A 24,210-nucleotide genomic window follows, 5' to 3' on the forward strand; every position below is an offset into this window, starting at 1 on the left:
GCTCCTTGCTGTCCCCAGTCCATCTGACTGTGCTGCTGCTCCAGTTTCAACTGTTCTGCCTTATTATTATTTGACCATGCTGGTCATTTATGAACATTTGAACATCTTGGTCATGTTCTGTTATAATCTCTACCCGGCACAGCCAGAAGAGGACTGGCCACCCCACATAGCCCGGTTCCTCTCTAGGTTTCTTCCTAGGTTTTGGCCTTTCTAGGGAGTTTTTCCTAGCCACCGTGCTTTTACACCTGCATTGTTTGCTGTTTGCGGTTTTAGGCTGGGTTTCCGTACAGCACTTTGAGATATCAGCTGATGTACGAAGGGCTATATAAATAAATTTGATTTGATTTGATTTGATTTACCCATGAGGTTTTCAACTGTTCCATATCTTTTGCATTTTTTTATATTTGCCCTGACAGTGCTCTGTGGTATATTCAATCGGTTGTGGATCTTCTTGTAGCCATTACCCGATTTATGAAGGTCTACGACCATCTGTCTCTTTTGAAATGGCAGTTCTTTTGTTTTCTTCATGGTGTTGGAGGACAGTGGGATATTGTGTGTGTGTGTTACCTCATTTTTATACCCTAGTGAAACAGGAAGTGATGTAATGGCTCAATATAGTTCCTTAAGACTTAGATCAACTTAAATAAGTGGAATTTAATTTGTAGTTTAATTTTTGTATATGTTATTTCCAATCATCTTTAAGTGTGCAATTAATTGTGAAATCTTGATTTGGAGGACATTGATTTTTAATTAAATCAATAAATGATTTTGTTTGATTCCATTGAAACATTAATAAAGTATTGTATTTCTCACGTTGGTATTTTGAGTTTATCTCTATAATTATATTGTTTATATTTGTTTAACTTCTTTGGGGTAGGGGGCAGTATTGGGTAGCTTGGATGAAAAACGTGCCCAAATTAAGCTGCCTGCTACTCAGCCGTAAAACCTAGAATATGCATATAATTAGTATATTCGGATAGGAAACACTCTAAAGTTTCTAAAACTGTTTGAATGATGTCTGTGAGTATAACAGAACTCATATGGCAGGCAAAAACCTGAGAATAAAAACAACCCGGACGTGGGAAATCTGAGGTTTGTAGTTTTTGAACTCAGCCCCTATTGAAGAGACCGTGGGATATTAGTTATGTTTCATTTCCCAAGGCTTCCACTAGATGTCAACAGTATTTAGAAACCGTTTTGAAGATTCTACTATAAAGGAAGGCATTGAGTGAGTGGTCTGGCAGAGTGCCACAGCCTCGGTCTGGCGCGCTCACGTGAAAGGTAGCTACGTTCCACTTCATTTGTACAGACAAAGGAATTGTCCGGTTGAAGCATTAATGAAGTTTTATGTTAAAAACATCCTAAAGATTGATTCCATACTTAGTTTGGCATGTTTCCACGGGCTGTAACGGAACATTTTGAACTTTTCGTCCGACGTTCGGCGCGACCTGAACGCGCTTTTGGATTTGTTTACCAAATACCCTAACAAAAGAAGATATTTGGACATAACTGATGGACATTATCGAACAAATTTCGATAACAAACAAACAAACAAACATTTATGGTGGAACTGGGATTCCTGGGAGTGCATTCTGATGAAGATCATCAAAGGTAAGTGAATATTTAAAATGCTATTTCTGAGTAATGTTGACTACCCAATATGGCGGGTATCTTTTTGGCTGCTTTGTTGTCTAAAGGCTGTACTCAGATTATTGCATGGTTTGCTTTCTCCGTAAAGTTAAAAATAAATCTGACACAGCGGTTGCTTCTTCGAGATAGGAGGCGCTCTTTTAATTTTTGGATAAAAACGTTCCCGTTTTAAACAAGATACTTTGTCATGAAAAGATGCTCGACTATGCATGTAATTGACAGCTTTGGAAAGAAAAACTCCGACGTTTCCAAAACTGCAAAGATATTATCTGTGAGTGCCCCAGAACTAATGCTACAGGCGAAACCAAGATGAAATTTCATACAGGAAATGGTCCAGATTTTGAAAGCCCTGTGTTCCAATGTCTCCTTATATGGCTGTGAATGCGCCAGGAATGAGCGTGCATTTTCTGTCGTTTCCCAAGGTGTCTGCAGCATTGTGACGTATTTGTAGGCACATCATTGGAAGATTGACCATAAGAGACTACATTTACCAGGTGTCCGCCCGGTGTCCTCCGTCGAAATTATTGCGTAATCTCCAGGTCCATGCGCGTTCCATTTTCTTCAGAGGAGAAAGTCAACTGCCACGAATTATTTATCATCGATAGATATGTGAAAAACACCTTGAGGATTGATTCTAAACAACGTTTGCCATGTTGCTGTTGATATTATGGAGTTAATTTGGAAAAAAGTTTGCGTTGTAATGACTTAATTTTCTGTTTTTTTCTTACCCAAACGTGATGAACAAAACGGTGCGATTTGTCCTACACAAATAATATTTTTGGAAAAACTGAACATTTGCTATCTAACTGAGAGTCTCCTCATTGAAAACATCTGAAGTTCTTCAAAGGTAAATAATTTTATTTGAATGTTTTTCTTGTTTTTGTGAAAATGTTGCATGCTGAATGCTAGGCTAAATGCTATGCTAGGCTATCAATACTCTTACACAAATGCTTGTTTAGCTATGGTTCAAAAGCATATTTTGAAAATCTGAGATGACAGTGTTGTTAACAAAAGGCTAAGCTTGAGAGCAAATATATTTATTTCATTTCATTTGCGATTTTCATGAATAGTTAACGTTGCGTTATGGTAATGAGCTTGAGGCTGTATTCACGATCCCGGATCCGGGATGGCTAGAATCAAGAGGTTAAGGATAAATGTATCTAAAGTTCCATGTATAATAGTCGTATCTTGTTATCGTATCAATGTTTATTATGAGTTTTTCTGTAATTTGATGGGGCTCTAAGTGTCATGTTCTGACCTTAGTTCCTTTTTTATGGCTTTGTGTTAGGTTGGTCAGGGCGTGAGTTGGGGTGGGTAGCCTATGTTTTTTTCTAGGTTGTTATATTTCTATGTGTTTGGCCTAGTATGGTTCTCAATCAGAGGCAGGTGTCGTTCGTTGTCTCTGATTGAGAATCATACTTAGGTAGCCTGTTTTCCCCATTTTGGTTGTGGGTGTTTAATTTCTGTTTAGTGTCTGTTCACCTGGCAGAACTGTTTCGTTTTCTCTTCGTTATTATTTTGTGTAGTGTTCAGTTTGTTCAATTAAAACATGACGAACACTTACCATGCTGCATTTTGGTCCTCCTCTCCTTCCACCAAAGAGAAGAATTACAGAAACACCCACCAACCAAGGACCAAGCAGTGTGGTATCGAGCAGCAGCGTTCTCTGGAATCATGGACATGGGAGGAGATTTTAGACGTTAAGGAACCCTGGGCACAGGCTGGTGAATATTGCCGCCCCCGAGGAAGAACTGGAGGCAGCGAGAGCTGAGCGGCGGCGATATGAGGATGTAGCAAGGCAGCAAGACAGGCACGAGAGGCAGCCCCCAAATGTTTTGGGGGAGTGGCACACGGGGAGTGTGGCAGAGTCAGGTTGGAGACCTGAGCCCACTCCTCGTGCATACCAGAGGAAGTGCAGTACTGGTCAGGCACAGTGTTCTGCGGTCAAGCGCACGGCGTCGCCAGTAAGCGCTCATCGCCCGGTGCGCTATAGGCCAGCCCCCCGCAAGTGCCATGCGAGTGTGGGCATCCAGCCAGGGCGTGTTGTGCCGGCTCAGCGTGTCTGGTCTCCGGTACACCGTTTCGGCCCAGGGTATCCTGCGCCGGCTCTGTGTGCTGTGTCTCCGGGGGCGCTGGGAGGGTGCAGTGCGTCCTATGCCTGCACTCCGCCCGTGCCGGGCGAATGTGGGCATTGAGCCTAAGGGAGAGGTGCGAGTGGTATGCACCAGATCTCCAGTGCTCACCCATAGCCCGGTTCAATCTGTGCCTGCACTCTGGAGGGTCCGGGCTAAAGTGGTCATCCAGCCTGGAGGAGTGGTGCCAAGGCTGCACACCAGGGCTCCAGTGCTCCCCCACAGCCCGGTCCATCCGGTGCCTCCTCCACGCACCAGGCCTACTATAGGTCTCCCCAGCCTGGTGGGTCCTGTGGCAGCCCCATGCACCATGCTGTCTCCATCTCCTCCCTCCAGGTTCGTCCGTCTGTCCTGAGCTACCAGAGCCGCCCGTCTGTCCTGAGCTGCCAGAGCCGCCCGTCTGTCCTGAGTAGCCAGAGCCGCCAGTCTGTCCTGAGCTGCCGGAGCCACCCGTCTGTCTTGAGCTGCCGGAGCAGCCCGTCAGTCAGGAGCTGCCGGAGCCGCACGTCAGTCAGGAGCTGTGGGAGCCGGCCGTCAGTCAGGAGCTGCGGGAGCCGCCCGTCAGTCAGGAGCTGCGGGAGCCGGCCGTCAGTCAGGAGCTGCGGGAGCCGGCCGTCAGTCAGGAGCTGCGGGAGCCAGCCGTCAGTCAGGAGCTGCGGGAGCCGGCCGTCCGTCAGGAGCTGCGGGAGCCGCCTGTCAGTCAGGTGCTGCCGGCGCCGCCCGTCAGTCAGGAGCTGCCGGAGTCGCCTTTCACTATGGCGCTGCCGGAGTCACCCTTCACTATGGCACTGCCAGAGTCGCCCTTCACTACGGCGCTGCCGGAGTCGCCCTTGACTGCTGCACTGCCGGAGTCACCCTTCACTGCTGCACTGCCGGAGTCACCCTTCACTACGGCGCTGCCGGAGTCTCCCATCTTTTCGGGGCCCGCTGCAAGGACCCCCAGTCCAAGGTCGGCGGCGAGGGTCGCCGCTCCAAAGGCACCACTTAAGCGGGCAAAGACTATGGTGGAGTGGGGTCCACGTCACGCGCCAGAGCCGCCACCGCAGACAGACGCCCACCCAGACCCTCCCCTATAGGTTCAGATTTTTCTGCCAGAGTCCGCACCTTTGGGACTCTGACCTCAATTCCTTTTTTATGTTTTTGTGTTAGGTTGGTCAGGGCGTGAGTTGGGGTGGGTAGTCTGCTCTTTTTTCTAGGTTGTTATATTTCTATGTGTTTGGCCTAGTATGGTTCTCAATCAGAGGCAGGTGTCGTTCGTTGTCTTTGATTGAGAATCATACTTAGGTAGCCTGTTTTCCTCATTTTGGTTGTGGGTGTTTAATTAATGTTTAGTGTCTGTTCACCTGGCAGAACTGTTTCGTTTTCTCTTCGTTATTATTTTGTGTAGTGTTCAGTTTGTTCAATTAAAACATGACATCATGTTTTAGAACTACTGAAACTACTTATGAGATTTTTTTTGTTTTGAATTTGGCGCCCTGCACTTTCACTGGCTGTTGCGGGAACCCCAGTCCTAGACAGGTTTTAAGCATTATTTTTGCATTGTCAGTCAGGGGTGCCAGTAATTTTGTAGCCCACTGTATATATATATATATATATATATATATATATATATATATATATATATATATATATATATATATATATATATATATATATATATATATATATATATATATATATATACTGTATTCTATACTATCTACTGTATCTTAGTCTATGCCACTCTGACATTGCTCTTCCATATATGTATATACTCTTAATTCCATTACTTTACTTAGATACTTTGTGTGTATGGTGTGCAGTCAATGTCTCACCACTGACGGATGCGGTTCTCTAACTCAGTGAGGATTCTGCGGTGCAGAGTGTAAACATCGGGCAGCTCATTGAGGATCTCTCTCAGCCGCTCCTCCTCCAGCACAGGATCCCCCTCATCCCCTACTGCAGCCCCCACCGCCTCCCTGAAGTCCTGACAGAGACAAAGATGATTTCATCATTTGGGTTATTAATAAACTGTACATGATACACACTCAACGTATGAATTCGACAAGTGCTTCCAGTCCTACGGCTGGACGACTCCTCCATTCACATAACTAAACTTCCAATTCAGTGAGCATTCTGTCTGTCTGTGTTATGATGTCTATTTTTAGACTGACTATAAATGACTGCATGAAGTAGCGTGTTAGCATATAATGTACAGAGCACAAAACATTAGATTATCTCCATATGCCATGAGAAGTAAGTAGGATTTCTACGGTATGTTTACCAGCTTCCCTATGTACAGTATAGTACAGCTCACAGTCAATGACTGGGAGAGGGGCATTACCACATTCTGTGATGGAATTTTCATTACATCTTACAATTACGTCTCATTGATCACAACAATTGTTCTCAACCAGTATTTTAGAAATAATACAGTGTAAAATTGCTGTGTCATTCCATTAACCACGTTGGAATGTTTAATCAGTCCCAAGGCAAGAGCTGACCCACTTTTTAAAGCGCCATACCAATCCAAGCCTGGTTTCTCAGGAAAGAGGTGACAGACAAGGCCTTGTGATGTAATGCAGCGAGAAGTGAACCGAGATGAACTTTGACCACAGAAGGGTTGCCTTCCCTTGCCTTCTCTCTGAAATGTGTAATGAACCACTTACCCCCCCCCCCCCAACATAGGATAGGCTTCTCTGCTGCTGAAAACCCTTCTACACAGCTAATGCAGACAGTGCTGTTCTCCAGTATGTAGGTACCCCTCCATTACACAATTCAAAGCCATCCCAATGATTCTATCTTGTCTGAGTGATTCACACGATTTGACGGGTGGGTCTAATCCTATCATTGAAGAACCAGATAAAACATTTTAGCAGACATGTCATATGAGGGTGGTGGACATCTCATGGATATGGGAGAGTCATAGTATGAATACATAGTTATTGTATACATTACATATATAGAATGTGTGAACATGTAGGCTAAGAAAACATTTACACATAAAGCAAGTACTTTGTACTGTGAGGTGTTATGCCTTTTTAGGGCTTTTAGGCTCCAACTCCTCTCCTAATGTATTAACAGTCTGTGGGTTATGTCATTGGAAATACATTGGAGAAAGACTGCCACTTAAACACTGTGTTCAGTGTCATTACTGTCCTGTGAGGATGCAAATAGGTCAGATCAGCTTGGCAATGGATGAAAGTAACCAGTCCTTCTCTCACCCACAAAAGAGGGGGGGAGGGAACTGGGCCAGTTTGACAGCTCACACTCTGTCATAAATTAAAGGAGAGGAGATCCAGAGAGATCTCCCTCCAAAATCCACCAAGGAATGTGCTTTGTTAACAGACTTTTTCCCACTAAACAATATTTCTAACAAAAGAACGTGGGGAAAGGTTATAAAGGAAATACTGTAACTTAAATTATATACACTACATGTATGAAGTCTCAATACTTAACGTTGTATAGGAAATATGAAAAATTATGAAAATACTTCTGTTAAGATAGGAATGTGATTTTAGGAGCCATAAGATAATTTGTCTCCTGAATCTTTGAATAGCATGTAGCCACACCCTGAGTGAGGTCAGAGAGCGTGTCAGCCAGACGGAGCCATCCCCTTCAGCCAGAGTGCATAAAAGGATTGGTGGATAAATTAACAGTAGACCAGGAAATGTGAAGTGGTAGTTAAACTTTTGAAATGGTTGGAACTTTGAACCTCAACACGAGGTGAAGAAAATAAACTCACCTCCCAGACCAGAAAGGTGTGTATAGAGCTGCAGCTCACGTCCAGAGTGGTTTGAACGGAGAGAAGCTCACCTTCCAGACAATCACTGGTACGGCTGTTTAGCCATCCTACCATCCTACTACTCTTGTCAAATCATTGTATCCTACTACTCTCATCACCAATGGGAACTGTCACACAGCTGGTTACCCTATCTTCCATGGAGCTTCTTCCAGAGTGAACAACAGTAGAAGATGGGAAAGGGGAGACCACTTTCGGACAATCAGAGCTATACAAGCGTGCCGCTGAAAGGCCAACAACCTTGCTGAGGAGGGCTGGTTGTGACAGTGATAAACGTTGAGCGAAGGCATACACACATAAATAAGTTAATGATTTCTAATTCTAAAGAGGTGGCGGTTCTTGTGCAAAGTACATGATCACTGTGAGAATAGTTTCTAAAATGTATAAATGATGTGTCTCACTTTCTTTTTCTCTCTCTCTCCCTCTCCATGTCATTTTGTAAAAAGCCACCATATTATTTCAGTCCACTAGGGACCTTTTTCTCATGTATTGAGTGTGTAAGTTTATTGTGTTATTATTTAGCTAGCTATAAAATAAATAATTAAACCAATTTGTGTAGTATTGAATTCATAAGTAAGGCTGGGGTTTTTGCAGATCCAAGAAGGTTATGACTGATATGAGGTTATCATTAATACGTTGACTGCATTATGGATGTGATAGGTAAAGACCTTTAGAGTTTAATTCGAGAGATGTTAACTCTTTAAACAACTTATCTCATGGTGCGCCAAATTCCTAATGAGTTAATTGTTACATTATTAATTTAATCGGGTAACAATTAAACATAGTTGATTCGATAAATAAAAGTAATCAGATTAATGAAAGTAAAGTCATTAGTTTGTAATACCGTCAAAATTGAATTAAAGTACAGTGGTTGGTGGGGTTCTACTTGGGGAAAGTGGTTCACAGAGAGACAAAAGTGAGATGAGTGGAGGCACCACACATACTTCAGGGAAGTGTCTGATGCCCTCCCAGCCACCTTGGCCCTCAGATAGAGCCCCATCTCCACTCTCACCAATGACCACCACTGGCTATAATGGCAAACAAGGAATAATAATGACTCGACACCCTCTCCTAATTTTTCCAGAACTCTTATTCATTTTACAGCAGGTTTGCAAGTCACAAAAATAAATACAATTACATTGTATTATAGATACATCCTTCCTTCCCTCTCTCCCAAGCCAAGTTTCCAACTGTTATCTATTCACAACAACCCACGTCTATGACGGTGAAATGCCTGTTTACTGTTCTATCTGAGAAATCACTGCACGTCCACTGTCCCATCAGCCCAGTCAGGCAATTCATAAACTTGATCTCCACTGTAAAAAGCATCTAGACATTATTTCCCCTTGCTTCTAGCCTAGCATTGGGATTGCAACAGAGGAGATTTGTATAAACCTTGTTGTCTGCCTCTCTGATCCATCTCCTGTATCTTTTTCCTACCAACTGATAGGGGCACCAAACGCCCGATGACAGAGAGCTTTCCTGGAGCAGAGTTTGCTACATGAAGGTGAGAGGAAATCTTATCCATCTAGAAATACATGTCTGGTTCAGAGACGTCTTCATACCTACCTCCTGGAGAAGCTTGAGGGCTTTCACATGTCTGCAGAGAGAGAATTGAGGCACTGTCAGGTTTACATGTGCAGATGAATGTAAAAATGCATTCATTTACAGGTTATTAAGGTGAAACAACAAGGTGAAAAGGACACAACAATGTTACAGAGTAAAAGAGTTACAATGATGCTGATTAGTAGTGTTATATGTGATACTCAGGTCACTCACAATCTCTCAGTGTCCACCAGCTCTTTGGCAATGTAGAAGGCTCTGGATCGACCGTCGGTCTGTAAAGAACAACATTATCAGTAACAAATCTCTATGCAATAGCAAACATAATACAATAACAATATCTTGGTTATGAAAACTTACCCGTCTGTCATATGTGTTATCTGCTCCTCCCTCCTCCTCCTCAGAGGTTTGTTCTTGGTCCTCCTCCTCCTCCACTATCCCGCCCCCAGCCTCAACCTCTGACCCGCCAGGTGAACCAACAGCTATGGCGCACACGGTGTAGGCTTCTGTATAGGCACTGAGAGGACAGGACCAGATAAGAGCATCCGTATAGAGATGTAGAATCTTAATTTGATCACCCTGTTGCAGGTGAACTTTCCTACATGTAAAACATGTAGTGTATTTGAGGTTAAAAAAAAGTCTTCTGAAGTTTGTAATTTCCACTCTAAATTTCAGACTTGATTTTCTCTTACGAAAAATGTATTGTCAGTTATAATACACATAATAATCCACATTTCCCGTTGCTGCAGGATTATTTTCCTGCTGTAGCAATCTGGCTCAAATTAAGATCCTACTGTAGTGTAGTTCACACATACATGTCAACAAATACACATTCAAACATTGAAATATGTATGTTAACAAACACACACACCATACAGTGGCAGTTTTATCAGTGCAGTTTTCTGAAATCTGGCAAATGATGAGGGTGAGCCAGTGAAGGAAGGAAGGAGAGGAGAGAGAGGAGAGACAATAAACCCATCAAATATATTACTAAACCAAAGGACGTTTACAGAGAGGCATTATGAAGCTGTAACTCATCTGATGGGCAGTGGATCGAATTCATAAAATCCCAAACTCTGATCATTAGCATGAAAGAAAATGAAAAAGAAAAACATAAAAAACATCCTGAGATGAATATGAAGGTGGGAGACAGAGTGAGACAGCTTGTCTTCAGCTAGGATCCCTTTTCAAACCAACGCAGAGAGGGCTGGTAAAAGGGGGATTAATCAACCCCAGAGGGATCTCTCATAGGTCACGGTGTCAGGCCTTCTGCCATGATGAATGGCTAATACAACTCAAAGTTTCTCAGGGAAACAAATTAAAAAACATTTGTTCAGGAAGAGAACAATGACATTGTTAGAGACATTTTTCAAGATTCTATCTGCCCATTCCAATGTACAGTATGGCATTTCCATCAGGAATGTCTTTATCTACAGACCACAACGTGACGTAGTATCTTTATACAGCATTGACAGTACATTTACACTGAGTGTACAAAACATAAGGACTCCCTGCTATTTCCATTACATAGACTGACCAGGTGAATCCAGGTGAAAGCTATGATCCATTATTGATGTCACTTGTTAAATCCACTTCAATCAGTGTAGATGAAGGGATCAGACAGGTTAAAGAAGGATTTTGAAGCCTTGACACAATTGAGACACGGATTGTGTATATGTGCCATTCAGAGGGTGAATGGGCAAGACTGCTGTAATAATAGCAGGTTATATGGAGGAACATCAGACATATGGAGAGTGACAACGTGATATTATGAGAAGAGATGAGAGGTCTTTTTAGTGTGGGGAAAGACCACCAATAAACCTAGAGTGCCTCCAGCGACACAGCCATACCCAGGCCATGGACCAGCATCAATGGGATGGGATAGAGTTAATAGTGGTGTCCTCGACTAAATCGGAACAAAGGAACCGATTGAGTCAGTTCCCAGTTTTCAGCTTCCAAATCATTTCCAACCAAAAACACATCTTAATCTCTGCATGTTACAACTTTGTCCCTTAACCATGGCAATAGCATCCGGTCTCTGCAGCCTCTGTGCTATAATGTTTTATTACAGCCAAAGAACAAATCTACAGTGGCGAATTACAAAAGGGGATAACAAATTATACTTCCCCGCTTCCCCAGGCTCTTTGTGAGCTTATTTGTTTGTCCTGCTGATACTGGAAGGGTGAGTATCTACTGGTCAGTGACCTCAAATATACTGAAGGACTTGGTTTCTCAGATAGTAATTATTCTCGTGGCGAAATTAGTAAAGATACCTGTAAAGAAGGATGGAGTAACAAATAATTGTGCCTCGGTATGTTAAGTGAAGTGCTACTAATGCTATCACAAGAGGTGTACCCGGCGCTTGACTGTTTCTGCGTTCAACACCACAAACAAGTCAAGACCTGTATGTACTGTAAAGCCCTTTAAAGTCCTCCACCCCTTCTCCGGCATTTCCCGTAAACAGAGAAATGGACGCTCAAAGGCAGGACACTTCCTCCCCAGGGATGACCTGACAATGACCTCACAGGCCCCACACCCAGGCCTTCCTGTAGCCAACACCTAGCCTATGGGCAGGGCTCCTGACCACTGCTGACCAACCTCTAGCCAACACCTACAGGCAGTGCCCCTGACCACTGCTGACCAACCTCTAGCCAACACCTACAGGCAGTGCCCCTGACCACTGCTGACCAACCTCTAGCCAACACCTACAGGCAGTGCCCCTGACCACTGCTGACCAACCTCTAGCCAACACCTACAGGCAGTGCCCCTGACCACTGCTGACCAACCTCTAGCCAACACCTACAGGCAGTGCCCCTGACCACTGTTGACCAACCTCAAGTTTCAAATTCAAGTTTTATTAGTGGTATGTACGGGAATCACATGGTTTACACCGTCCAAAGAAATGCTTGCTGGTTCCTTCTCGATAAATGCAACAACAATAAGAAATAATAAAAGATAAGAATATGAACATACAGTAAACTGCTCAGTAGAATATAATGAACATTTTAGCATACGTACAATATAGGAACATTTACACGTGTTTTGGGGAAGGAGAAATTGGGGGGGCAAGTGTTTCAATTGTGCAGTATTTAGCAATCATAATAATATTCTGGTAGCAGCAGTTGTGATGTGTATGTAGCATGAATGTGTGTGTGTGAGTGTGTGAGTACATGTGTGGTCAGCCCAGTTCAAGTGTTCAGCAGTCTGATGGCTTGTAGATATAAACGTTCTCTGAGCCTGTTGGTATCAGAATTCATGCTCTGATATCATCAGCCAGATGGTAAGGGAGTGAACAGCTCGTGGCTGGGGTGTGTGATGTACTTGACGATGCTGCGGGCTTTCCTCGGCACCGTTTGGAGTAGATGTCCTGGATGGATGGGAGCACGGTCCATGTACTGAGCTGTCTTCACCACCCGCTAGAGGCCCTTGCTGTCGTGGACGGAGCAATTCCTGTACCAGGCCGTGATGCAACTGGTCAGGAGGACGCTCTCAATGGTGCAGCAGTAGTATTTGGAGAGGAATTATTCAGCCACCTTAGGAAGTAGAGATGCTGTTGCACCCTCTTGACAAGTGTGGTGGTGTTGTTGGTCCATGTCAAGTCCTCGGGGAACAGAACAGAAAACTGTAAAATAACAAATTATTTGAGGAACAGAACCCGAACCAAAAATGTAAATATTATGTTCTGTTTCGGAACTGATTTTTTTTAAAGCATAGGAACTGATGATTAACGTACTTTCACGTTTTTTTATAGTCCCACAAAAATTGTTTTTTTAAAATTCAAACCTGTGTAGAATATTATTTTGCTGGTCGGAACAGTGGAATGCAACGAAAAAATGTTATGGTTCTGTTCAGAATGAAACGATAGGGCTGGACGCCGAGAAACTCAAAACTGCTCTACTGCAGTCCTGTTGATGTGGATTGGGGCATATTCCCTCCTCTGCTTTCTGAAATCAACCATCAACTCCTTTGTTTTGCTGACGTTGAGGGGAGAGATTGTTGTCCTGGCACCACAATGCCAGTTCACTTACCTCCTCCCTATAAGCGGACTCATTGTTGTTGATTATCAGGCCTACAACCATGGTGTCATCAGCACACTTGATGACGGAGTTGGTGTCTTGCAAAGTCACACAATCGTGGGTGAACATGGAGTACAGCAGAGGGCTGAGGACACATCCCTGGGTGCCCCTGTGTTAAGAATCAGTGTGAAGGAGAAGTTGATGCCAATCTTCACTGCCTGTGGACTGCCCGTCAAGAAGTCCGGGATCCAGTTGTAGAGGGTGGTGCCCAGACCCAGGGTGTTGTCCAGATAGTCTGTAGTCCTTGCCAAATGCGTCGCGAGTCTGAGTTGTCGAACATCAATCCAAGTTTGAGTCTGTATTGTCCTTAGCCAACACCTACAGGCAGATCCCCTGACCACTGCTCACCAACCTTCAGCTACAACATACAGTGTAATTCTCATGACCATGACAAACTGATTAATAGCCAAAAGCCTGCTATGGAAAGTAAAGACAGTCAATATGTGCAGTCTAAAACCATATCAGTTCAAATGAGAGAGTAGAAAACAGTAAGACCCTATGTGTTTGGTACAGGCAGTGGATCTCTGACCCTTTATTTGCAAACAATTTCATTAGAAATTCCTTAAAAGCACACAACAAATGTGTAGGTATTAAAATCTCTGTGTTGAGGTAACAAGTGTTGTGAGTGTTATATGTGAGTGTTGATTCTAGTGGGGTTAACACCAGTGGGATTGAAATTGACGCCACCTGCAGTGAATAAATGAAGTGTTTACCAGGTGCTACTCGACTACATCGCTAGCTCTCTCAGAGTGAAAAAAGACATGGGAAGGGGCCATAGTATCATTTATTGCAGGTTGCCTTTTAGAAATAGCTTGTTTTAATATCTATGTTTCTGCATGCACATTGATTGAGTAATTGATCTTACACTACACAAAGATAAATAACATTTTCCCATTATTGAGATGGCTGTACCATTTTAGACGGTTTAAGTAGTCTCATTTATCATTCTTCCCTACCTTGGCAGTCATTCTAACTGCAGTAATTAAAGTTTCAATTGTTGGATATTCTAATACTGGCTGGATTCCAATAGGAATTATACAATTTGCAAGCCATCATAATATGGCTTGCAAACCAGGAGTTTCAGACCACTGTGTTAAGGTAAAATAAGGCTGTCAAAGTATTTTAACAATCATGTCTCTGTCACTAGCAAACACAGTCATAAAGTTACTTCTAAATTTCACTAAAAAGGCATCCTTGGAAATAGATATGAAAATAATGCTTTAATCCGCAGGATTCCCCAACTGGAGCCTTATTCTAAAATGTATGTTTTTTCCCTCATCAATCTTCACCCAATATCCCATTATGACAAAGCAAAAACAGGATTTTATAAATTATACATTTTATAGAAATGTATTACAAATAAAACATGGAAATATCACATGTACATAATTTAAACATTTATGTATTGACACCCTTTACTCAGTACTTGATTTGATTTGATTTGATACTTGTTTGAAGCACATTTGGCAGCGATTACTGCATCGAGTCTTCTTGGGTATGACGCTACAAGCTTGGCACACCCGTATTTGGGGAGTTTCTCCCATTCTTCTCTGCAGATCCTCTCAAGCTCTGTCAGGTTGGATGGGGAGCATTGCTGCACAACTATTTTCAGGTTTCTCCAGAGCTGTTTGATTGGGTTCAAGTCCGGGCTCTGGTTGGGCCACTCAAGGACATTCAGAGACTTGCCCCAAAGCCACTCCTGCATTGTCTTCGCTGTGTGCTTAGGATCGCTCTCTTGTTGGAAGGTGAACCTTCGCCCCGGTCTGAGGTCCTGAGCGCAATGGAGCAGGATTTCATCAAGGATCTCTCTCTACACAAGCATTTCGCTACACTCGCATTAACATCTGCTAACCATGTGTATGTGACAAATAAAATTGGATTTGATTTGGTTTGCTTTGATTTGATTTACTTTGCTCTATTCTTCTTTGCCTCGATCCTGACTAGTCTCCCAGTCCCTGCCGCTGAAAAAGATCCCCCACAGCATGATGCTGCCACCACCATGTTTCACCGTAGGGATTGTGCCAGGTTTCCTCCAGACGTGATGCTTGGCATTCAGGCCAAAGAGTTCAATCTTGGTTTTATCAGACCAGAGAATATTGTTTTTCATGGTCTGAGAGTCTTAAGGTGCCTTTTGGCAAACTCCAAGCTGGCTGTCATGTGCCTTTTACTGAGGAGTGGCTTCCGTCTGGCCAGTCTACCATAAAGAACTGATTGGTGGAGTCCTTCAGAGATGGTTGTCCTTCTGGAAGTTTCTCCCATCTCCACAAAGGAGCTCTGTCAGAGTGACCATCGGGTTCTTGGTCACCTCCCTGACCAAGGTCCTTCTCCCCCGATTGCTCAGTTTGGCTGGGCGACCAGCTGTAGGAAGAGTCTTGGTGGTTCCAAACTTCTTCAATTTAAGAATGATGGAGGCCACTGTGTTGTTGGGGACCTTCAATGCTGCATAAATGTTTTGGTGCCCTTCCACAGATCTGTGCCTCGACACAATCCTCTCTTGAGTTCAAAGGAAAATTCCTTCAACCTCATGGCTTTGTTTTTGCTCTGACATGACCTGTCAACTGTGGGACCTTATATAGACAGGTGTGTGCCTTTCCAAATCATGTCCAATCAATTGAATTTATCACAGGTGGACTCCAATCAAGTTGTAGAAACATCTCAATGATGATCAATGGAAACAGGATGCACCTGAGCTCAATTTTGAGTCTCATAGGAAAGGGTCTGAATACTTATGTAAATAAGGTCTTTTTGTTTTTTATATTTAATACATTGCTCAAATAAAAAAGTTACTGTTGTCGCTTGGTTATTATGGGGAATTGTGTGTAGATTGCTGAAGGGAAAAAAACAACTTAATCCATTTTAGAATTAGGCTGTAATGTAACAAACTGTGGAAAATGTCAAGGGGCCTGAATACTTTCTGAAGGACATAAAAAAAAAAACTTTTTTTTAAAACCAGGAAATCAGCTCCAAGTGATTTTAATATAAGAAATATGTTCCAAAGTATTCCCACGCATAATAAAGGGGCAAGAGGTGACCGTATACAAATGTAAGCAAGGTTTGAAATGATTATGTTTTAGTCAAAACATGATATTCGGCTTCTTGTGGTCAATTTGCAGTCTACAAATGATTTGTCATTATGGTCCGGCCCCCCGACCATCCACTCAAGAAGAAATCGGCCTGTGGCTGAATCTAGTCGATGATCCCTGTCCTACAGTGTTAAAACAACACCCCAAAACGAGTTACTGTAAGACCACAGGGGTTAATTCCCTAACACTATGAACAGCATCAGCTCTAAGAAAGTGTTCATTTAAGTCTGAATTTGCAACACCCTTGATGTTAGGGACTCAACACTCTTGGGGTGTTAGTTTATCAACACTGAAAGTGTTAGTTTAACACTATTTCGGTGGGTCATATTATACACACTAAGAAAGTGTTCAATTGAACAATGTGGGTATTAAAATTGTAATCTAAAATTTGCAGTGCACCAATATGTCACCTTAATGCTGGGGTGTCAAACTAATTTTGCACCAGGGGCCACATCCGGTCTTCAACGAGGTCCAGAGGGAGGCACCGATTTTTGGACACTGTCAATAAACTGTATGACAGCTGGACACTGTCAATAAACTGTATGACAGCTGGACACTGTCAATAAACTGTATGACAGCTGGACACTGTCAATAAACTGTATGACAGCTGGACACTGTCAATAAACTGTATGACAGCTGGACACTGTCAATAAACTGTATGACAGCTGGACACAGTCAATAAACTGTATGACAGCTGGACACAGTCAAGAAACTGTATGACAGCTGGACACTGTCAAGAAACTGTATGACAGCTGGACACTGTCAATAAACTGTATGACAGCTGGACACTGTCAAGAAACTGTATGACAGCTGGACACTGTCAATAAACTGTATGACAGCTGGACACAGTCAAGAAACTGTATGACAGCTGGACACTGTCAAGACACTGTATGACAGCTGGACACTGTCAATAAACTGTATGACAGCTGGACACTGTCAAGAAACTGTATGACAGCTGGACACAGTCAATAAACTGTATGACAGCTGGACACTGTCAAGAAACTGTATGACAGCTGGACACTGTCAATAAACTGTATGACAGCTGGACACTGTCAAGAAACTGTATGACAGCTGGACACTGTCAAGAAACTGTATGACAGCTGGACACAGTCAAGAAACTGTATGACAGCTGGACACTGTCAAGAAACTGTATGACAGCTGGACACAGTCAAGAAACTGTATGACAGCTGGACACTGTCAAGAAACTGTATGACAGCTGGACACTGTCAAGAAACTGTATGACAGCTGGACACAGTCAAGAAACTGTATGACAGCTGGACACTGTCAAGAAACTGTATGACAGCTGGACACTGTCAAGAAACTGTATGACAGCTGGACACTGTCAAGAAACTGTATGACAGCTGGACACAGTCAAGAAACTGTATGACAGCTGGACACAGTCAATAAACTGTATGACAGCTGGACACAGTCAAGAAACTGTATGACAGCTGGACACTGTCAATAAACTGTATGACAGCTGGACACTGTCAATAAACTGTATGACAGCTGGACACTGTCAATAAACTGTATGAATATAGGTCCATTATAATTTGTATATAGTTTCCATTTGGTTTTAGTCATTTTTAAGTATATTGATTTTTTTACTCAAACCACCTGCAGGCCGGACTGGACCCCCTTGACCAGATCGTATGTTTGACACCCCTGCATTAATGTGAACTGAACATCTTTTGGGTGCTTGTGATGCAACAACATGCAACAGCATCACTAATTCAGAGGATTCCCAGAGACCTGTGTATCAAAACACCCTTGTGTTTAACTCCCTTACACCTCCAGAATAGTAAACATGGCTACTATACTGCATTGCTGAGGGCAACACATCGTAGAGCTAACGGAATACTGAGATTGCATCTCCCAATCTTCTTTCTGATTAACTGCCTGGAAGGAAGAGTGATGAGTCCAAAATGTTCTGAACATTCATCATCTGGCGAGGTCTGTATAATACCTTAGGTAGCCATCCAAAGCAAACTATGACCTGCCAAAATGAATTGATATATGCATTCCTCAATGATGAACTAATTCCTACTGTATGTGACTGAACATGTAAGCACAACTTCCAAGCAGTCTCCACCAGTCCTGCGGCCCCACGGTCTCCTTTATGTCATGTGCAATATGATGACTATAATGCTTAATGAAAGATTATAGGGATAGGGTTGTGTGTGCGTGTGTGTGTGTGTGTGCGTGTTTGTGTGTGTGTGTGTGTGTGTGTGTGTGTGTGTGTGTGTGTGTGTGTGTGTGTGTGTGTGTGTGTGTGTGTGTGTGTGCGTGCGTGCGTGCGTGCGTGCGTGCGTGCGTGTGTGTGTGCGTGCGTGCGTGCGTGTGTGTGTGCGTGTGTGCGTGCGTGTGTGTGTGTGTGTGTGTGTGTGTGTGTGTGTGTGTGTGTGTGTGTGTGTGTGTGTGTGTGTGTGTGTGTGTGTGTGTGTGACTGACCACTGTGTGGTCAAGGCAGCAAGGCACCCTCCCGTTGGGAACGGTTCTAAATCCCTTATCCCTAGGGAGTAGTACACACACAACGGGGACACAGTAATCAAAAAGACTTGTGCTCTGTATAAGAGGTGGCAGGGATCACTAATATTACAACCGGGAGCATCTATCTACTTCAGTGGTTCACTCTCATATAGTACACACATAACCCACCACACATTTAAAAAAATGAATGTTACAAGTGTGTTGTGTGTTACATGAATATTACAAGTGTGTTACCAGTGCAAACTATACACCTTGAGATCTAAGGCAGATGTAAAAGTTAACTCAAATTTACCCATACCTTTCAGGCTCTTGCTCAGGCGACTGAGCTTTTCTCTCAAACCCAGGGAAGCTACTCATATCCACGTAACCATCAGTGTCATTGGCAGAGGACAGCACCCGACTCGTGTGGTCAAAGAACTCTGCAAAGGTCCCAGGTCGTACAGGCTTCCGGGAAGGGATCTGGATGTTCTCATAGTCGGAGCTGAGGGTCTGGGCAGGGATATTCTCGTAGTCTGACATGTCAGTGTTGGGAAAGGAGATGGAGCGGGGCTTGGTCAGAGGGAGGGGGGTGTAGGGGGCGCGGGAGCGGTCCTCAAAGGACTCCACCCGTGCCACACTGCGGTTGAGGAAGGCCACGGAACCCCCTTTTCTCTTCCCATCCTTATAGAACAGGAAGGTGGAGGGGGATTCCGGAGACCGCTGGGGCTTACTGACCATCCGGGACTTGAGTTGCGGGGAGCTGCCTGTGCTGCGCCTCTCTAAATCAAGGACCCTGGCAGGGCCGTGGTGGCTGGACTCAGGGGAGGACCTGGAGGAGGACACATTGACGTCCACCAGCAGCTTGCTCTCTGTCTTCCTCCTGAACTTCAGCATCAGGAAGCGCTTGAAGGAGGACTTCTTCTTTTTCTGCCTGTCTGGGGAGTCCCCCTCGATGAACAGGGATGGAGAGCTCTTGGTGATGGGCTTCTTGGTGATGTATGCTAGCTCAAAGGGAGGAGGGATGTCCACCATTGAAGTAGGGGTGGACAGGCCGCTGGAGGGCAGGGGACTTTGCTGGGTGAAGCTTCCAGAAGAGCCCATAACACAGGGCAGGGAGAGGCTGTCCTCCCTCCTCTCCCCTGGGGAACCCTGGCCCTCCCTGTACACACACAGGGGCAGTTCCCGTCCCTCCATGGAGAAGGAGCGGGGGTACAGGAGAAAGCGATGTTGTTTGGATGAGCTCTTGGCCCAGGTTGAGTTTAACATGGGACTGCTGCTCAGCGCGGGTCCGCTCCGGTCCAAATCTACCTCGCAGTAGTTCTGAAGGTGGAACTCGGAGCCCGCCTCCTCAGGAACCGTATCAGGCACGTAACCAGGCACTTTCCCTGACAACGACCGGGACCTGGTCACAATGGATTTTCTGTCAAAAGGCAGGAAATTCTCCCCCTCTGAGTCCAGGCCTGCCTCTTCGTAGACATGCTCATCACTAAGGTTACCTTCTATGTCGGTTGTCTCATCCAGGTAGGGAATGATGTGGCCCTCAAGGTCCTCCTCATCCCTGAACACATCAGAGTCATCTGGGGAGCGCAGCTGGCTGTCAGAGAACGATGAGGCCTGGGAGGTGTCTGTGTCCGCTGGCACAGAGATGGACACCAGCCTGAAACGGGGCTGGTTGTTACTCTGGTTCAAGAAAGCCTCCACCCTCTGGACTACAGGCATCCTTCTCTGACATGAACCTGTCATGTTCTCCCTGTCGTCATCATCGTCATCATCGTCATCTCCTATCTCGACGTAGTCCTCAGAAGAGACACACTCAATATGACCCATGTCCTCACACAGGGAGTCATCGTCACCTATGGCTGCGTACTCACTGGGCTCCGTGGTCTCTGTTGTGACCAGTGAAGATTCTTCCGGTGTGCTCTCACTCTCTGCTGATCCGTCACCTTTGCCCTCTGCAGGGCTCTGCTCTGGATCCACAATGTCCTCAGTTGAGATGTAGTAGGGTTCCAGGCTAGGGTCAACTGCTTCCTCCTCTGTGTTGAAAAGTTGTTTTGCTTTATGTTTGCTGTGTTGGCGCTCACCCTCTTCCATACTGTACTGAACAGTCATGGGCTCTTCATCAATTATGGAATATGGTTGATACCTTTGTGCTCTCTCCTCTGAGGGACCAATGACATCATATCCAAAGTCCTCCTGTAGGACATTGGTAGGACTACCAGGGTAAGGTGAGGATTCCTCTACTTCCCCTTCATCCTCCTCCTTGAAGGATGAAGGCTCTTGGGTAACAAGGTCCTCCTCTACGTTGTCTTTGACGAGGAGATCTATGTGTTCCTCAGAGAGAGATTCTGTTTCTGTATCTGCTGTGGTATCAGCTGCTTCTTCTTCTGCTTCTTCTTCCTCTATTTGGTGCTCTTCCTCTACATTCTCCTTTTTTTCTTTCCCAGGCCAAGTTTCACAGAAGTAGCATGCTGCCTCCTCCTCCTCAATGCTGGTGATAGAGAAGCCATCTGTGTCGGCCAGCGCCTCGCCAGCATAGCAGCCCTCTGTGTCAATCTCATCAGTGATGTCCGTGTCGATTACCTCCACTGAGTCCACTGAATAAATTGTGAAACCAGCATCACTGACCCCCAGTGTGTCCAGAGAATCCACCTCCTCTGCCTGAACATTGTCAGTTAACCTCCAGTCCTCCTCTTTCTCCTGCATCATCTCCTCCTCCTCCACCGGTTCCATCTGCTCTTCATAACCATTCTCAGGATCGTTGACCCCTGAACTGAGAGAGTATGAGTCATACTGAGGTTCCACTGGCTCCTCCTCCTCTAGCCCCTTCCCTCCACTCAGACAGTCCTCTGGCTCGTTCTCCTGGTCACGGTCCTCATCTGAGGACAGCAGGTCCCCGTTGGTGCACCCCTCCTGGGCGTTGTTGCAGAGTAGGAAAGAGTCGCGCTCCTCAGGGTCATGTCGTACTGTGGGTTTGGGGGCGATGGGAGGTTTGGGGCCCCTGGCTGAGGAGCAGGGCCGGGACATAAGGGGGGAAGGAAGCTTGAAGGTAAGGTGACTCACAAGTTTTGGTTTAGGAGCAAGAGGAGGCTTCTTAAAATCTGAAAAGAAAACAAAAGACATCATCATGAGCTACTACTAGATATATCCAAACAAGATAATGGATTATTCAAAATTTACAGAGGGGGAAAATTGTGAGGTTAGCGGTCTGCACAAAAAACAAATGTTATGGATAAACTCAAACATATTGATTCATAAAAAAACATTCTTTATGGATTTTGTTTTTTAAATGGTATTATATGTATTAATGATATTATGAATATAAATGGAGGAGTTATGTGACATATGCAGTTAGCAAAAATATATGCGAATATCTCCTCAATCTAAATTTACAACCAATTGATTGCAGCACTACCACAAAAAATGGAGGAGGCAAGTGGATAAGGGAGAAGGTAAGGAACTTATCTGCCTGCCATATATTACAGATACAAATTGACTGAAAGGAACTGGCATAAATAGAAAAATATACCAGTTTCATCTGAGGACAACAATGTTGACAGCTGCGCCATACAGGTTGCAAGATAAATGGGAGATTTTTGATGTACCAATTCCATGGCACAAGGTTTTGAACCGGTACAAAAAAATACCCTTGACTCAACAATTACAGTTTGTCAATTTAAATTATTATATAAAATTCTTGCCCCCAACAGAATGCTATATACAGTTGAAGTCGGAAGTTTACATACACCTTAGCCAAATACATTTAAACTCAGTTTTTCAACAATTCCTGACATTTAATCCTAGTAAGAATTCCCTGTGTTATGTCAGTTAGGATCACCACTTAATTTTAAGAATGTGAAATGTCAGAATAATAGTGTTATGCAGGTGAATGAGGACCCAAAAGCGACTTGGCGAAAACAGAGTCTTTATTCCAGTAAAGGAAATATGCAATACTCCTAGACAAATCGGAGCGGTAAACAAAGCATAAAAAACTAATTCCACTCGTAGTGACGAGGACAGACTGGAGACTCGACCATAAACTGTAGGTTGCCTCGGGAAGGCACCGACCGTAGCAGACTCAGACACCTGCTCACACGCAGCATCTGAGGGAAACACGACACGACAGGGCGAGACAAAGACACAGCACGGTGAACAATATACAAGGATCCGACAGGACAGAAACGGAAGACAAGGGGAGAAATAGGGACTCTAATCAGAGGGCAAGATACGGAACAGGTGTGAAAAGATTAGATGATTGATTAGGGGAATAGGAACAGCTGGGAGCAGGAACGGAACGATAGAGAGAAGAGAGAGAGGGAGGGAGAGAGAAAAAAGGGAACGAACCTAAAAAGACCAGCAGGGGGAAAACGAACAGAAGGGAAAGCAAAATGACAAGACAATATAAGACAAAACATGACAGTACCCCCCCCACTCACCGAGCGCCTCCTGGCGCACTCGAGGAGGAATCCTGGCGGCAACGGAGGAAATCATCAATCAGCGAACGGTCCAGCACGTCCCGAGACGGAACCCAACTCCTCTCCTCAGGACCGTAACCCTCCCAATCCACTAAGTATTGGTGACCCCGTCCCCGAGAACGCATGTCCATGATCCTACGTACCTTGTAAATAGGTGCGCTCTCGACAAGGACGGGGGGGGGGGGGAAGACGAACGGGGGTGCGAAGAAAGGGCTTGACACAGGAGACATGGAAGACAGGATGGACGCGACGAAGATGTCGCGGAAGAAGCAGTCGCACAGCGACAGGATTGACGACCTGGGAGACACGGAACGGACCAATGAACCGCGGAGTCAACTTACGAGAAGCTGTCGTAAGGGGAAGGTTGCGAGTGGAAAGCCACACTCTCTGGCCGCAACAATACCTAGGACTCTTAATCCTACGTTTATTGGCGGCTCTCACAGTCTGTGCCCTGTAACGGCAAAGTGCAGACCTCACCCTCCTCCAGGTGCGCTCACAACGTTGGACAAACGCTTGAGCGGAGGGAACGCTGGACTCGGCAAGCTGGGATGAGAACAGAGGAGGCTGGTAACCCAGACTACTCTGAAATGGAGATAACCCGGTAGCAGACGAAGGAAGCGAGTTGTGAGCGTATTCTGCCCAGGGAGCTGTTCTGCCCAAGACGCAGGGTTTCTAAAAGAAAGGCTGCGTAGTATGCGACCAATCGTCTGATTGGCCCTTTCTGCTTGACCGTTAGACTGGGGATGAAACCCGGAAGAGAGACTGACGGACGCACCAATCAAACGACAGAACTCCCTCCAAAACTGTGACGTGAATTGCGGGCCTCTGTCTGAAACGGCGTCTAACGGGAGGCCATGAATTCTGAACACATTCTCGATGATGATTTGTGCCGTCTCCTTAGCGGAAGGAAGTTTAGCGAGGGGAATGAAATGTGCCGCCTTAGAGAACCTATCGACAACCGTAAGAATCACAGTCTTCCCCGCAGAC

General features: G+C 44.7%; 1 protein-coding gene across 3 annotated transcripts in view; it reads right to left on the reverse strand.

Moving 5' to 3' along the window:
- The window catches only part of LOC124003667 (FYVE, RhoGEF and PH domain-containing protein 5-like), a 75,970-nt gene that overhangs the window by 40,929 nt on the left and 10,831 nt on the right, over positions 1-24,210 (reverse strand). For all 3 annotated transcript variants that reach the window (XM_046312167.1, XM_046312168.1, XM_046312166.1), the window contains exons 2-6: positions 19,071-21,849; positions 9,487-9,643; positions 9,343-9,401; positions 9,133-9,163; positions 5,597-5,748 (exon numbers count right to left, since the gene is read on the reverse strand). In XM_046312167.1, coding sequence (XP_046168123.1) covers positions 5,597-5,748; positions 9,133-9,163; positions 9,343-9,401; positions 9,487-9,643; positions 19,071-21,849 — 3,178 coding nt within the window. The remainder of the gene's footprint in view (positions 1-5,596; positions 5,749-9,132; positions 9,164-9,342; positions 9,402-9,486; positions 9,644-19,070; positions 21,850-24,210) is intronic.

Source organism: Oncorhynchus gorbuscha, linkage group LG18 (genome assembly GCF_021184085.1).
Source record: "Oncorhynchus gorbuscha isolate QuinsamMale2020 ecotype Even-year linkage group LG18, OgorEven_v1.0, whole genome shotgun sequence".
Taxonomy (NCBI): Eukaryota; Metazoa; Chordata; class Actinopteri; order Salmoniformes; family Salmonidae; genus Oncorhynchus; species Oncorhynchus gorbuscha.